Below are 15,627 nucleotides of genomic sequence, written 5' to 3'. Positions count from 1 at the left end.
AATCCTAGCTGAGGGGGAAACCCAAAATATAGACAAGCCTCCACTCGCTGATGTGGCTGGAACTAGTTGAAAACCTACCAGAAATACAACTCTTGTGGTTCCCAGCAAAAGCCTCAAATTTTCCTCTCACTGTATTTCCAAGTTAGGGAAGTCTGAGCTTTCTGGATACTTGTGAAATGCAGGATCTGAGAAAAGACTATCCCACGAGTAAGATACAAAACTCTAGTCTGTCAGTTCAAGAAGTGACCACATTTACTTCACTATCTGGCTGATGTAGAGATCAAAGCTCATAGGAGTTTTTCCTAGTGGAGGACAAAGTTAATTGGAAACTTCATAAAATAAGCATTCTTCTTAATTTTGCATTTCCAGCTCATCTTTGCAAGATTTATTTGCTCTACTTAGCATGAACCAGATACAGCAGCAGCACATCTAACCTATTCTTCTACCTGGCAGTACAAGAATTCCTGGAAGTGCTTCTGGAATTGCCATTCCTCTCTCTGCCAAATCGCCATTGCTGTCTAAAGCATGAGGCAACAGCAAAAGGAGACTCTCATCTTATATTAGGGCAATTCTTCAGGTACCTCTGGATGCTTTAAGGTAGCAGACCTGGCAGAAGTAGATCAGGATGTGGGATTGACAGTGTATAACAAAAATTGCCAACACTTTGCTTAGTTACTAGCAGACATTTTCCCTTGCCTTCTTTTTCTAGTGTTTAACTGTGTTTAGTTTTCATATTGATCTCCAAAAGAGTTCTCATCAATTACAAAATTATCCTGCTTGGTAAGGGGTCTCCTTTGCTCTTCCACTAGCCCTGCTCCAACACAAACTGATATACCTGCACACACATGTCATGTTCTTCCCTTGCTCTCTAAGAAAGTCACATAAACAAGCACGGAAGAGAGAGATGAGTTGTGGGACTCTGAAACTGGGCTGAGCACACATTTGCTTTTAACACCTTTATGCTATCAGAGCTGTTGCACTCATGCCTTTTAAACCCTTGTCTGATATTTCTTGGTTTAAGCAAAACCAAAACTGCATTTTTTACCAGATGCTCTGCTATTTCAGTGGTGGGCAGCAGCAGTGCCACCACATGAAAGTGATTATGGATGTGCTATTTCCACTCTGCAAATCCCATTCTCAGGCAAGAACGCAGCTTGTCTTATATTCCTTTTTGGCACACATCAGACAGCTTCGCAGAGCTCTGTTTTCACATGTATTACAAAGTTTCCTATTTTTATGGGGTTTAATGGTTTGCAGGACACTTGAAGAGAACTAATGGAAGGGTAGGAAGGGCAGGGGACTGTGGAAGCCTGTTGCTGCAAAAGACAAAGTAAATAAAAATGTTAGAAGAGTAGAGGGGGGGAACAGGATGAAGTGTAGCAGTTAGAGTGAAGAATGCAAAGTCTGGGTGAGACTTCAGGGCTTGGAGACCCCAAAATTCCTCAGACTGCAGGTATGCTGTTTTCTCTTATTTGTGACTTTGCTGCAGCTGAGCCCTGAGCTCAAGCATCACAAGAAGATTGCTTGGAGGGCACTCCTTTATTTCACCAGAGAACAGCCAACCTTCTCACTTCTTAGGGGGAGGAAAAAATTAAATCAGGGAGAATGGTAATGTTTGTATACCCTTGGGCAAAGGCAGGCAGGGTGGAAAGAGGCTGACAGGGGCAAGGACATGCTCACCTGCCCTAGGTCTCCCGGCCAGCTGCTAGCACCGTCCTGGAGATGCAGCGTTTGCTGCGGCAGCTTGGCAAACCGTTAGGCAGCCCATTGCCACAACAAACCTCTGCGAATCAAAGCAGCTGCAGAAGAAGTGGCAGGAGAAGGTCAGCGATCTCATTAGAGCCAGGAGGCCCGGGCCCCCCAGCCACAGCGAGGTCCCAGCTTCACAGCTGCAGTGTATTTTGATACCTGGCCTCAAGCAGATTGCATAACTGCACCATGAGGTCATCATCCCTCCTCCTTGATCCTCTCTGAGAACAGGAGGTGGAGAAAAAGAAAAAATCACAAAAACCCAAACACAGGCACTCTGACAACCACCAGGCACAGCAACACCCTCCAGTTTCTGTGGAGAACAACAGGGCTCCTCATTTAACTCCAGAGATGTAAAGCCTTTTTCTCTTCACAAAAAAATGCTTGTTTCCAGAGACACAAGCAGGGGCTGTTCTCCAAACCCATGGAACAGCACAGCTTTCCATAGTGTGATTAGCAGGATGTGCATGCTGGCATACATTGTAACTTGACATTTTGTGCTTGTCTTAGGAGCAACCAGAGGAAAGGCAGCCTGAGGCTCTACTGTTTGGGGAGATTCAGGTGAGAAGTGTAACTAATTTAGCCTCATTAGGCCACAGATGCCAATCTCCACTGTAGTTATAAGCAATGGTCTGCAGTAGCTGCGCATATTTTGAGTAGGTAGGTTCCTACGTGAGGCCATGAATGAAGATCACCCAGCTCTGGTGTGAGGTTTTGCTGGCTAATCTGTCTTGCCTCCTTCCACCTACAAAAGCCAGAATTGTTACCTGCAGGGAGAAATTCAGAGCAGGAATTAGAGGTGGTCTTAACAGCCCTCTGAAGAATATCTCCCCATCCTAGCTGAGGTGGGACTTTAGGAGGCTGACTGGCTAACTCAGCTGTCTAAAGAGTCCTAGGTGAAATCTCAGGATATTGAGAAGATAAAAGCATTCTTGCTCCTTTTCTCCGTGTCAGAAATAGGCAGAAGACTTACTCCTCCCCTTTCAGTTCTCTAATTGAAGGCTGAGTTGAGTCACCTACAAGACATCTTGCAAGCTACAGGTATGTAAGTCTGGCTAAGCAGAGGTCTCTCTCCTTATCCAGTTCTTTCTTTTATTTAGATTTTTAAGGCTATGAATTGTTCTGATTGACAGTTTTTCCCTGGGCTTGGCAGCAGTCTGGCAGTTTATGGGTACACTTGCTACCTGAGAGTTTCCCAGGTTGAAGTTACCACCATAGGAGTAACTCTGGCATTCACTGATTACTTAGTCATTGTTGTAGGCCAAGGTGTAGATGTGCTCATGAAGTGGCTAAAATATTGCTAGCAGTGTGAAATACAGATGGAAGCACTCTGGAAGAGATGTAGGCCAAGGTAGAGGACATTTCACAACAGCATATTAGGCATAGGAACTCGATTATCTTTAAGGTCCCTTTCAACCCAAATCATTCTATCATTCTACAGCATCAATTTTTTTCTTTCATTTTATTAGATCCAGGATCTTTTAGATCTTTGATCCAGGAGCTTTTACTAGAAACTAAATGCCAGTTCTTATTCTGAACTTTTTATCCTTTGTTACAGCCCCACTTTTCAATATTAATTTCATTCTTCTCATCTCAGTGTGAAAGAGACAAAAGGCAGATTGTTTTTCTATTAAATTATTTGGGGGGGGGGAATCTATTTAAAATATGCAAATCCAGTGCTTGGAAAGACCCATTTGACTAGGCAGTGTTCCTTTGGGGACTGTAACTACTCATAAACCCAGAACTATTTTAAGCCAAAACCTGTCATTAGTATCTCGTACATTTATTTTTGTATGTTCGTGCAACAAATGCAAATGAGATAAATCATTAGGTGAGAAGTCTGAAAGGTTTCCCCTTTCATCCCAACATTGGTCTTAATGGCAAAGGAAGAACACAACCTATATGAGGTAACTATGGAAAAAAAAAGAATAGAATAGAATAAACCAGGTTGGAAGAGACCTTCAAGATCGTGTCCAACCTATCAACTAATCCAACCCACCTAAACAACTAACCCATGGCACCAAGCACCCCATCAAGTCTTCTCCTGAACACCTCCCATGATGGTGACTCCACCACCTCCCCAGGCAGCCCATTCCAATGGGCAATCACTCTCTTTATGTAGAACTTCTTCCTAACAGCCAACCTAAACCTCCCCTGGCGCAGCCTGAGACTGTGTCCTCTTGTTCTGGTACTGGTTGCCTGGGAGAAGAGACCAACATCCACCTGTCTACAACCTCCCTTGAGGTAGTTGTAGAGAGTAATAAGGTCACCCCTGAGTCTCCTCTTCTCCAGGCTAAGCAACCCCAGCTCCCTCAGTCTCTCCTCATAGGGCTTGTGTTCCAAACCCCTTGCCAACTTCATTGCCCTTCTCTGGACATGCTCCAGCAAGTCAACCTTCCTAAACTGAGGGGCCCAGAACTGGACACAGTACTCGAGGTGTGGTCTAACCAGTGCAATGTACAGGGGCAGAATGACCTCCCTGCTCCTGCTGGCCACACTGTTCTTGATGCAGGCCAGGATGCCATTGGCCCTCTTGGCTGCCTGGACAAACTGCAGGCTCATGTTCAGCCTACCATCGACCAGTATCCCCAGGTCCCTCTCCACCTGGCTGCTCTCCAGCCACTCTGACCCCAGCCTGTAGCACTGCATATGTTGCTGTGGCCAATGTGCAGAACATGGCACTTGGATGTGTTAAATCCCATCCAGCAGGGAGTACTACAATTCACATCAACAACCAGCTTTTTTCTCTTACAATCCTCAGAATAATCCTTATGGGGAAAGGATGGAAAAAAATGCCAACTCTTGTGACTGGACACAAATAAGAATCCTCCAACAAAGATGCAAGATGCCATAGCAAATAAAATCCTGCATCTATACACAGCTGCTCTCTCTGTTCTAGCTGTGGGTGGGTAGTTTTTGCGGTGGTGGTGGTTTTTTTTTCTCCAGGAAATACCCTCATTCAAAGATAGGGAAAAAATGTGAAGCTCTTAGGAAGAGAAACAAAGACATCATTTAGGGTGTCTCCTCAGGCTAATAATTATGAATATGATGGGACCATGGTAAAGAAAAGTAAGGCAGTGTAATGAAGAGCTCAGGATGCCATGGCCATTGGCTTCAGGGTTTTAATAGATCAGCGTAGGTCTTTTTTTCTACTAGAGCAAGTTCTCATTAACAAAGTGTACACAACACACCATAGAAGAAATTAACAGTGACCGATAGGATTAATGGACACTCACAGGGGTGAAGAGGGAGTTTCCAGAAGATCAACCTGGTTTTCATTTTCTGTGAATTGTACAGGCCAAAGCAGCTCAAATCAAAGAGTAGAAAACATGGTGGGATTGTTTGAACTGCTTGGTAGCCAGATGAAATATATATAATAAAGCAAAAGCCATAGCACTGCAGTAAAAGTTTACATGTGGAGTTCTGTCTAAAAGTCCATTGGGCAAGCTATGTGTGTTCATAGGAATCTGTCAAAAGGCTGCCCTCAAATTAATGTTATATACACAACCTCCCAAATACATGGGGGAGTTTTAAATAATCAAAGCCACATGCAGCTCAGGTGCTCAAAAAAATGCTTTGTTTTGTTTTGAAAGCACCAGAAAGAGGAATGCCCATTCCCCAGAAAATAAATATGGATCTTTAAAAGCAAACAAAACACACAGAGATATACATGCGAAGTGGCCTTGCAAAAATTAGTTGTTTGTGCTTGGATTCCCAGCTGCACTGTCCCATTGTTTCATCCAGTCACTTCAGATGTTGCACATATTGGAAGTCTGTTGTACAAACACATGGAGAAGGAAATATTCCACATGTGAAAGCCAAAACCTGGAAATAGTTCCACTAGCAGGCTACAGACCTGTTGCTGCAACTGCTTTGGGAACCGGGGTCATTGCTTCACTAAATGTCACATAGCAAGGGAGAGGGCTTATGCAAAACCCATGGATAGTGATTCTTACAAGGCAGACAAACAAAAACTCGCTCCCTTACGAACAATTTTTTTAACTAGGCTTCCAAATGAGCCATAGCTACAGCTGAGGCTGGCCAGTCAGAGGTCTGTTGTGGTCTGAATACACATCCTTAGTCTTGGATGATATACAAACAGCAGCGCTTTTCCCCACCTCATTGTTCCAGGATTAGTCTCCTCTTGTGCACTCTGCAAAGGGAAATTTCCAAGACTCCGCCTTTGCCAGGATCTCGGAGGGCAGGATGCTTGTAAAGTTTGCTTTACTGCCTACACATAAGGAGAGACCATGAGGGCACAGCAGGGAGAGTATGGGAGAAAGCAGAAAAAGGTATTGCAGATATTGCAGCCAGAGGAAAAACCAAGCACTGGGTTTGTTGTTAGAGTCCCAACCAGTGAGCAGTTTATTTTTCCAAGTAAATCTGCTTTGCAGACATCCTTTCTTCTTCTCCATTCAAGTTTCAAGCAGGAAACCTGGAATACGTTACTGTTGATTTTAGAGGCAAATCAAAGTGTTCAGCCTGCTGAGCTTGCATTTAAAGTTAGTCTTGATGAGCAAGTCCTTGGCCCTTGTATTCAAATAGTGAGGTCTTGGATTCACCTGAACTGCTCACCCATGTAGATCCAGAAGAGAGGCAGGGAAAGAAGGGGATGTGCAGCCTGGGCTTCAAGCCTCAGTTCTAATAACAAAGATGGAAAATACAGAAAAGCCGGAGGGGGGAACCACAACCAATCTCCCCAATAAAACTTTAAACAGTCATTGAAAACAGTGGAATATTTACTAACCAAGACTAGGAGAGGGCTGGATTTAGGTAGAACAAGTGGATTAGATCTTCCATTGCTAATCCCAAATTAAGTATGGTGCAGAGCAGGCACACCCTTCTTGGAAGGGCTGAGCAACCAACATTCTGAGATTTAAATCAGGCTGAACTTTCAGAGGCATTTCATCCCAGATCTCCTCTATTCAGGACTCTCTCCTTATTGGCATCCTTGACACTGACCCTTGATACAGACCTGCTACCCCTTGACAGCATAATGAAACACAAACACTATGGAAACAGCTCAGTGAAGTTCCAGAAGTCCATTCTTCAGAGCTGACAGTAGTTCTGAATAGAGGCTTGTACCAGCCTATTTTGTTTAGCTGGTTTGATGTTGCAACCTGGCTGCTAATATAAAGAAATGAGAAGAATAAAATACTGGATGAAAATGAGATAGTGCAGCAGGTTATGGCTTGCATGTAGCAAATTTGCTTTTGTTTTGCCACTTTGAACACCACCCACCCCTGCTTTATATTGAAGCCTAATGGTGCTGCCTGTACTCCCCCAGGACCAAGGATTTCACATAAGTTAATAGTTTCTGTAATTAGATATTTGTGAAACTCTGAAATCCTCTGATGAAAGGTGCTGTAAAAGTATTACCAACTCTTCTACCATAAAAGGACTCCACCCAAACCCAAATACAGATGTTGTCCTCAATATACATCATCACTAATCCAAGCCAGGAGTACTTATGGCCTGATTTAAATCTTCCCGAAGTTCCAGATGACATCTATGGGCTCCAGCAGGGCCTCAGTAATTCTAGAAAGGAAATATAGGCAAATTAGCCTTTTTGCCTCTCAAAATTGGAACCTCTTTTTCATTGGCAGCAATGGGAGTAAGGATATTCAAAATAAACCATAAGGCCATTTGCTGATGAAAGCTTGTAAGAGGAATGATAATGTTCTTATACTGAGAGAACTAAGGCTGCCAGGGAGGTTTTTTCCCTATGGCTGCACGTACTAATGCAAAATCCTATAGTGTCCTGTCCCTGCTCCACTCTCCTCTTGCCACGGATTTGTACGAGTAGAAGAGGATTCTTTTTTCTCTTGAGTACTTCCCACACTCAAACAAGTGCTTAAACACAGAGTCAAATATTTATTATTCATAGACCTGAGATATCAATGCACAGACTGACCTTGTAATAAGAACATTGTGTAATGGGAAGAGCTGCTCTGCCAGATCTGATCTAGTTACACTACTGCTGGGTAGCCACTCTGGTATCAAACATGCCCCAAGTTCTTCTTTTAAAGAAGAAAGGGAGACAGGAAGAGTTGAACATTTTACCACCATACCTGGTCTGTTATGCAAAGAAGCAGATGGGGAGAACAGTACTTATCTGCTGGTTACCACAGGAAAGTTTCTTTGCTGGATCTTTTTAAGCAAGAGCAACAGGATTGTTTGCTTCAACTTACTTAAAGAAACCAAAACTTTTTCAGTGTTTTCATCCCAAGAATGGCTGGCATCTCCAGAAGTACTGCACTCTTACAGCTCCTTCTCTTACTTTGGCTGCTGCTTCCATTTCTGGCCTTGGCAAATGGGAGAATTATGGTTCAGCTCCACAAAGAGAGTCTCATGTGCTGTGCAGGACTTGAGGCCAGCCTCATCCATCTCCTCAGCTTTCAGCTTCTTCAGTGCTTCAGTAATTAGAATTATCAGGACTAAAACACTGTGGACATTATCGCAGCTTAGCGTGAAGCTACCAAGAGAGCTCCAGGTTTACAACATTCTGGCCAGACAGAGAATTAAAAAGAAGTTACAAATCATTGCCCAGTTCCAGGGATATGTACTCGAGGATCTTATTTAGCCAGAGACTCCACGTGAACTTTAGCCTCTAGAAGAAATCCACCTGCATTTTTCTAATTGAAGTACTAGTCAGACCAGCGGTGGGATGCAAGCTAACATGCATGAAAAATAAAGGTTCAATGACCCAAATTAATTATGTTTTAAGGGCATTGCTCTGGACTCAGTAAGAAATATTTTAAACAGGATAAAGAACTAAATAGGATCATTCATTGAACTGACCTGGAAGTGAGACAGAAATTTGGTAAATAAGTTCAGTGAAGGGGGCCTACAGAAAGGCTGGGGAAGGACTTCTCAGGATCTCAGGTAGTGATAGGACTAGGGGGAATGGAATGAAGCTGGAGGTGGGGAGATTCAGGCTAGATGTGAGGAGGAGGTTCTTCACCATGAGAGTGGTGAAACCCTGGAATGTGTTGTCCAGGGAGGTGGTCGAGGCCCCGTCCCTGGAGGTGTTTAAGCCCAGGCTGGCTGAGGCTCTGGCCAGGCTGATCTAGTGTGGGGTGTCCCTGCCCATGGCAGGGAGGTTGGAACTAGATGATCCTTGTGGTCCCTTCCAACCCTGAATGATACTATGATAAGTCAGTTTTATGTACCAGTTGTAGTGGACTAAAAGACAAAACAAAACCCACAAAAACCAACCCACACCCCCTGCCCCCAAAACAAACCAACAAGCAAAGCCAACAAAATAATTAAGCTGTGACATTTCCTAGGCTCAAACAATATTTCAGACTTCTGGGTATTAAAATGAACAAACAGTGCAGTAGAATGAAGCATTCCTCATGCTTTCCTTGAGCACAGGCAGTGTAACATAGTTTAATTCCAGGCATAAAAAAGAAAAAGGCAGATTATAGCAATCCAGAAACTGCATATTTATTAAGACAGGACAACCTGCAGGCCTTTTGTATATATGTAAAAAAACCAATTAAAGCAATTTAAAGCAAAACCAGCTTCTGCAGATCAGAACCAACTACTGCAGCATGGCTGGATTTTTCTCTTTTTAAAGCTCTCCTGCTTCAGAATAGATTAAAATAGATGTTCCCCAAACTGGCTGAACATCCAAACTCACTGCACAGTAAATATCTGCCAAGGTACCTTGTAAATGCAATAGGACGCAGCTATGGCAGTTAAGGAAGATATAAAGAAACTAAGAAAGATCTATCATTTCTCTCCTCCTAAGGCACAAAGTACCTTCACAAACAGTGGAGAGATTAATAGATTTTAAGCTCATTGCCAACAAAACTTTCAAATTCTTTGAAGGTGCCTTATTTGCCTTGACTGGCTTTGTTTCTTGAGGCAGAAAGACTGCCTGGGGTGCATACAGCAACCTGTAAAGCAAAGGCTACCTGGACCTAAAAATCCCATTAAAGTGTTAGTGAAATAATCCCCACAGCTGGCAGCAGCTGGGGTTGGAACCAGGCATGCATTACAGCTGGTTAAAAAGGGGCTGCTGCTAGCAGACATTTAGCCTTTTGAGGGACATACTTTTCCAATCCAGCAATTGTCTGGAAAGACTTGATAGAAGTTATGTATTTTGCCTCCCCTTTTCTCAAGCCAGAGGCTGCCCACTAACAGACCTATTGTCTGTCAATTTCAAACATTTGAGAATTTCCATATCCTCCCCCCTCCCCAATCCGAAGTGCATATTTTGCTGCTCCAGTTGCATAATTTACTGATTCAGCTGCATGCTTGATTGATCTGGCAGGAGACTAGTACAGTAGTCGAGATCCTGGATACATTGCCAATTGTGCAGCATGCTTTGTTGATCAGGGCCGCAGAATTTAATAGCTGAAATTTCATACACTTTACTAATCAGGCCACATTCTTTGCTAATTGAGGTGCATATTTGAGTAGTGATTTTTGTGTGTGCCTTTTGTTTTTGGTTTTGGTTTTTTGTAATCCTTCACTGATCTTGGGAAGGATCCTGCTCCCTCTGAAACCAGCAAGAATTTTGCCATAGTCCTCACTGGGAGCAGGACTAAGACTTTCACTAGCAGGTCTAGGATGGCTAACATTCTTCTCTTAACAGGAACACAAAAGATGTTATTTTTTTCCTTAAGACAGCATGTGAACAGAGGAATACCAGATGAAGAATGGCACTGGCATAGAGACCTCCTCCACAAGGATTTGATCAAACAGATAACATTTTATGGACATAGAGAGACACAATTTTGACTATGCTAGTCTTTCATCAGGCTTACATTCTTCCTTCAGGATAAACAAGCCACTTAATCTGCACATCTTGCTTCATCTGATACAGACACACAGGAGGAAACATCATACACCTTATCTTCAAATTTTCTTTCATTTGATCTAACTCCTATTTTTATACTGCTGTAGTACTCAGTGAAGAATTCCAGAGAGAGCTCTACTTTGCCACAAAATTTGCTTCAAACATCCACACTACCTCACAGCATCCCAAAGTCCTCAACTTTGAGTGGCAGAGACCACCTTCCTGGATGAAAAGAGCAATTTGGTTTCCTATACCGCATGCAGGCTTTGCCATTGCCAAGGGAGTTTCTGTTACGCTTTTGTATTGTTAACTCTAATCCAGAAGACAATTAATTTCTCATAAATCTTTGAATATCATTTTTCAGCTGCTAAATTGAACTACATTTGAACCACCAACTTAGAGTGGGATGTGTATTTTTTTTTTTTTACTAGCAGAGCAATACTATCAGAATGCAGCCAAAAAAGATAAAAATAATGAAGCCTACGCAGCATAGTGCAGTCCTTGATGAGCAAAGAGCAAGTGCAACTTACTCAGGAAAAAACCTCCAACAACAACAACAAACCAACCAAATCAAAACAGTGTGTTTGCACACACAGAATTTCACTGTCGTATTTAGGAAGACAAGCAACAGAAAAGTCCTAAATTTCATTCTGTAGAATAAATTGTCCAACATGTTAAGAGACTACAGACAGTACGTGAGCCGAAGAATAACTACCACAAGAAGTCATGCTGGGGAAAGTATGCAGGAGGCTGTTGCTTCTTCATCAAGGAGTACTGTTCTATAGCACTGTTGGTCAATGCTTAGTTCAGACGCTGCCTGATAGGAAATGAAGCAGTCCCGATTTCAGGGTTAAAGAACAACATAACCTGGCTAGGAAATGTAGGGGGGAAAAAAACAACCAACCAAACAAAAAAACCCCAATCAACCAAAAAATTATGCAGCTTGCTGATGTATTCAGTGTCCCACCATTGTCACTCACACTTGCAGACACACCACGCAGCTAATCTTTGGTCTATCTCATGACCATACAGGCAAAGTCAGAACAAAACTAGCACAAGAAGGATAGGGCAATAAGCAAGTTATGTAGTTTAATAAGAGAAGTATGCAGCTGGATGAGGGAGGGTGAACTTGCAGGTTGTGTGATGCAATTCTTAGTTAAAAGAGAAATAACAAAACCCCACAACTGTACAATCAATAGATTTAAGTGTGCAGCTTTATAAAGTTAATACCTAGTCCTTCAGTGCCAGCAATGTAGCTTAATTAGGTTCTTGCTGTAGCTATCTTCGCTAGGATACCAAAGTGAGATAAAACATCTTCGTTTCAACCACAAAGTCATTGCTGTGTTCCTGAGTGCTGTGACAGGGAGTTGGTGTATTAGGCAGAACTACAACGCTGTTTTCGCCCGGGAGAAGCATCCCACCTTTTTATATATATATATAAAAAACCCAAGAGACATAAATGTATGGAATATTATTTTCATATACTGTAGTGGTTCATGATATATAGACCTGAAAACTTCAGAAACGTCAAATTTTGCTCCAGTCGTGGTCCAGAAGAAAAGTCCCACTCACCTGAGAGGGACCAGGACTGCTTACCCTGCCCAAAGCTCAGACCAACTTGTTTGCTCTGTAACTGCTCCTAAATGTGGGCTACTCTGTGCTTCCTCGTTGCCTTTCCACCAGTGTTCTGGTTCCCCTCTTGCCCACTCAGTGGCTCCCAGCCTGTGCTGAGATCCCTGAGAGCTGTAGCTCTGATTTTCGCTGTTTACTTGCTCTCCGTACTACAGACGAGGTGCACAAGAACGTGGGGAGAGTTAGGCTGATGATTGTTTTGGACTCCCCATGCCAGCCTAGCCCTCGCTAGGGATACCTTGTTAGGGATGCAAATGCTCTGATTTCTGCTGAAAATGCTGTTCTATCGGCTTCCAAGGGGCTTACATCAGATTTTTTGGTCTGGCTATATAGAAGCAGAGAGGGTGATCGAGACAAACGCCTGAAGCACCGTGTGTCCCGGTGCCTTTTGGGCTACGAGGCGAGTCACCCGCCAGCGCTGAAGAGGCGCACCCAAACCCCGTCGCTGGGTAGGCAGGGGCCGAAAGGACCCCCTTGTCCCAGGCAAAGGGACAGCGCAGCCCGCCCTGGCCCCGGCAGTCCCACCGCATCCCTCTTTCCTCCAGGGAGCACCACTAGTATCCCTCGTCCCGGCGCTCCCGGGAGCACCACTGCATCCGTCTTCCTGGGACTCCCGATACCTCCCTTCCCCATGCACGCCGAGCCCCGGGGCACCCCATCTCCGTCGTGTCCGCCGCTGTCCGCACCGCGTTGTGGGCCCGCCGGTGCCGGTGGAGGCGGGCAGGGCCGCCCGGTGCCGGTGGGGTTACCTTGCCTCCCGCCTCGCCGAGGCAGAGCGCCGCGGCCGCCGCCAGGACGAGCCCCGCGCCGGGGAAGCTCCGGACCATGGCGCGGGGCGCTGCGCCGTGCCGAGCCGAGCCGTGCTGCGCCGAGCGGAGCAGAGACTCGAGCTGCCGTGTCGTGTTGTGCCGTGCCGAGCCGTGCCCCGAGCGGGCGCCGCTGACAGCGACCCCCCAAGCCCGGCCTCCCCGCCCCTCGCCCCCTCCCCCGGCCCCTCCCGGTCCCTGCCCTCCCCCGGGGGGTCACCTGCGGCGCGGCACTCGGCGGGGTGCGGAGGGGGTCGGGTGGCCGCGGAGCTAACCAGGGCTAGAGGGCAGCGGAGGAGCCTGGCCCGAGTTCCCCCGCTGCAAGCAGAGTCAGAGCAGGGTGCCCAGGGCTGTGCTCTCTGCGGGCTTGAGAACGGCCGAGGATGGAGGAAGCCTCAGCGCCGTGAGCGGACTCCTGCGCGGAGAGCTGTGAGGTGGGGAGATGGAGGGGCTGCTGCCCTGGCACTATAGTGGGGGCAGCTGCCCTGGGCAGCCTACCTGGCCAGTGCTTCGATCTCCTAGCCAGATCCTGGAGCTCAGTCAGGGGAGTGCATTATCAGAGGAATGGGAAATAGAAGGACTGAGGTCTTTCCAAGAAGTCAAAGTCACCCCAGCTTCATCTGAGCGTAAAGGAGAGGGAAGGAATATTCCTGGACATCCTGGGGAGCCCAAGCGAAGGAGCCGCACAAAAACGAGTGGTCAGGATACTGCAGCTGCTTAACCTTTCTGGAGATCATGGAAGGACAGAGGACACCCTTTGCTTCTGAGGCAGTTTTCTGGTTTTCCAAATAAGACCCTCTCCTGTACCCCACATGCTGCAGTGAGTGTTAGGCAGCCCCACAGTCCCCAACAACCACTGCAGCTGGCAGTGAACACATACTGCTGCAGTCAGTTCCTCTATTCTATAGGAAGAGTTGCAAAAATCTATTTTAAATTGGAAGTATTTGACAAAATACTGTGGGTTTACAGTTGTAGCTGCCTTTTTTTTCTTTTCTTTTTCTTTTTCTTTTTGGCTCTGTTACACCCTCACAGTAAGCAGCACCAAGGAGCCCTCACAGATCCAGCTCTAACTGTCAGGCATGGGAGAGGAACCTGCCAAGCAGCAGGTTGTTATGGGGTTTCTTACACCTTTTCCAAAACATTCTTGTGCCAGCCACTACTGGAAAAGAGACAACACACTAGCCATGCTGTTGGACTGTGCTGGCATACCAGTTCCTGAATTCCACCTTCCTGAAGAGCAGAGATTAACCTGCTTTTCTGAGAACAACATAATCAATAGGAAAACAAACAAACAAACAACAGGATAATACATTCAGTTGGTGCCCAAGTGGGTAAATATAGTTGGAGGAGTTGTCAAAGTTGGAGGAGTGGTGTCAAAACTTTCTTTTTTCACAAATTCCTGAATGTACTTAGTATTTGACTTCCCATATTGTTGTTTCATTGTACAGATCACTAGTAATGTCTTGAATTTATACTTTGTAATGAAAGCAGGAGAGGTTGGGCACAGGCACTGTTGTGGGTTGAAGGCACCGAGGCAGCAGTCTTGCATTGGAGGCACGTTGCTGCTGAGCTCATGTGGAATCCAGGGCTATTCACCCACCCTACGGGTTTGATGTCCTGTCTGTAGAAAATAATCCTTGACTCCCACAGAAGTGAAACAGATATCCATGTAATCCCTGCAGTGCTTGTGATATGAAGCTGCCTGTTATCCTTTATTGTACAAACCCGGGACACCTAGAAAAAGTAACAACGTGATTAGCCCAAGGCTGAGAGGAAATCAGTACAGGACTTGGAGTGCTTGCTGCCCTCTTGGATCACACCACCTCCCTGGGAAATTTGCATTTGCTAATCTAGAAATAGCCCTTTGATGAAGGGCTACACAAGGAGTATGTTGATAGTTTAATTGGGTTGTTTTCATTTCTCGTGCTGAAGTTGGAGGATGCAAATCTTTTTTTCTTTCTTTTTCTTTTTTGTGTGTGACCAACTCTTACTTCACTCTTCTCTTTTCAGGGCAAATTCTGTGTAAAGAGTGTTCTGAGGCTATGACCTTGTCAGTTATTTACTGTGATTGCTCATGTTCAGATTCACATTTTGCTCCTCCTGGGTAATATTTCCTTGAGTTACCTGTCAAATGAAAAAGCATCTATAACTACATGATATCTGTTGTGAATGCACATGACTTAGGACACTTGGCTTCTCTGGCAAGAGGGGGTTTGGGGAGAGAAGAGATGTTTTTCCAAGCAGAACACTTCTGCCTGAAGGGCAGTCTGGTCTCCATAGCACAGTGCTGTGGTGCATTGCTTTTCTTAACACTCACAGCTGAATCTCAAGGCGATGTCACCATAAATGTATGTTAAGCTCTGAAAAATCCCCCAAACAAGAAATCCACTTTTCTTGTTGTTTTGTTTTCTTCCACACTGAGGCTCAGTGTGACAGAAGTAAATACAGAGATTCCATCTGCTGTTTCCTTATGTTAATGCACAGTTGTTGAGGACGTAAGTCAAGGACTAGCTGGCAGAAAAGGGTATTTGAAAAGTGATTATTTTTTTTTTCTTCACTTGGACAGGGCTGGAATAATAATATAAAAAATCTCAAAATGAGGGGGAGAGGACATGCCCAAGTCTAGCAATA

General features: G+C 44.9%; 1 protein-coding gene across 3 annotated transcripts in view; it reads right to left on the bottom strand.

The window, feature by feature from the left end:
• Positions 1–13,107, bottom strand: part of LOC137450606 (uncharacterized) — a 34,855-nt gene extending 21,748 nt beyond the window's left edge. For 2 of the 3 annotated variants that reach the window (XM_068157340.1, XM_068157342.1), the window contains exon 1: positions 12,940–13,107. In XM_068157340.1, the coding sequence (XP_068013441.1) occupies positions 12,940–13,017 (78 nt within the window). In that variant the 5' untranslated portion in view covers positions 13,018–13,107. Of the gene's footprint in view, positions 1–12,810; positions 12,880–12,939 lie in introns of those variants that run through there. The other variant, XM_068157341.1, reaches the window with a different exon arrangement.
• Between the last annotated feature and the right edge of the window lie 2,520 nt (positions 13,108–15,627).

This window comes from Melanerpes formicivorus, unplaced genomic scaffold (assembly GCF_026170545.1).
Source record: "Melanerpes formicivorus ecotype bairdi unplaced genomic scaffold, bMelFor1.0.p_v2 SCAF_36, whole genome shotgun sequence".
Taxonomy (NCBI): domain Eukaryota; kingdom Metazoa; phylum Chordata; class Aves; order Piciformes; family Picidae; genus Melanerpes; species Melanerpes formicivorus.
The sequence above is the reverse complement of the archived record's forward strand: the minus strand, read 5'-3'. Positions and strand labels throughout refer to the sequence as shown.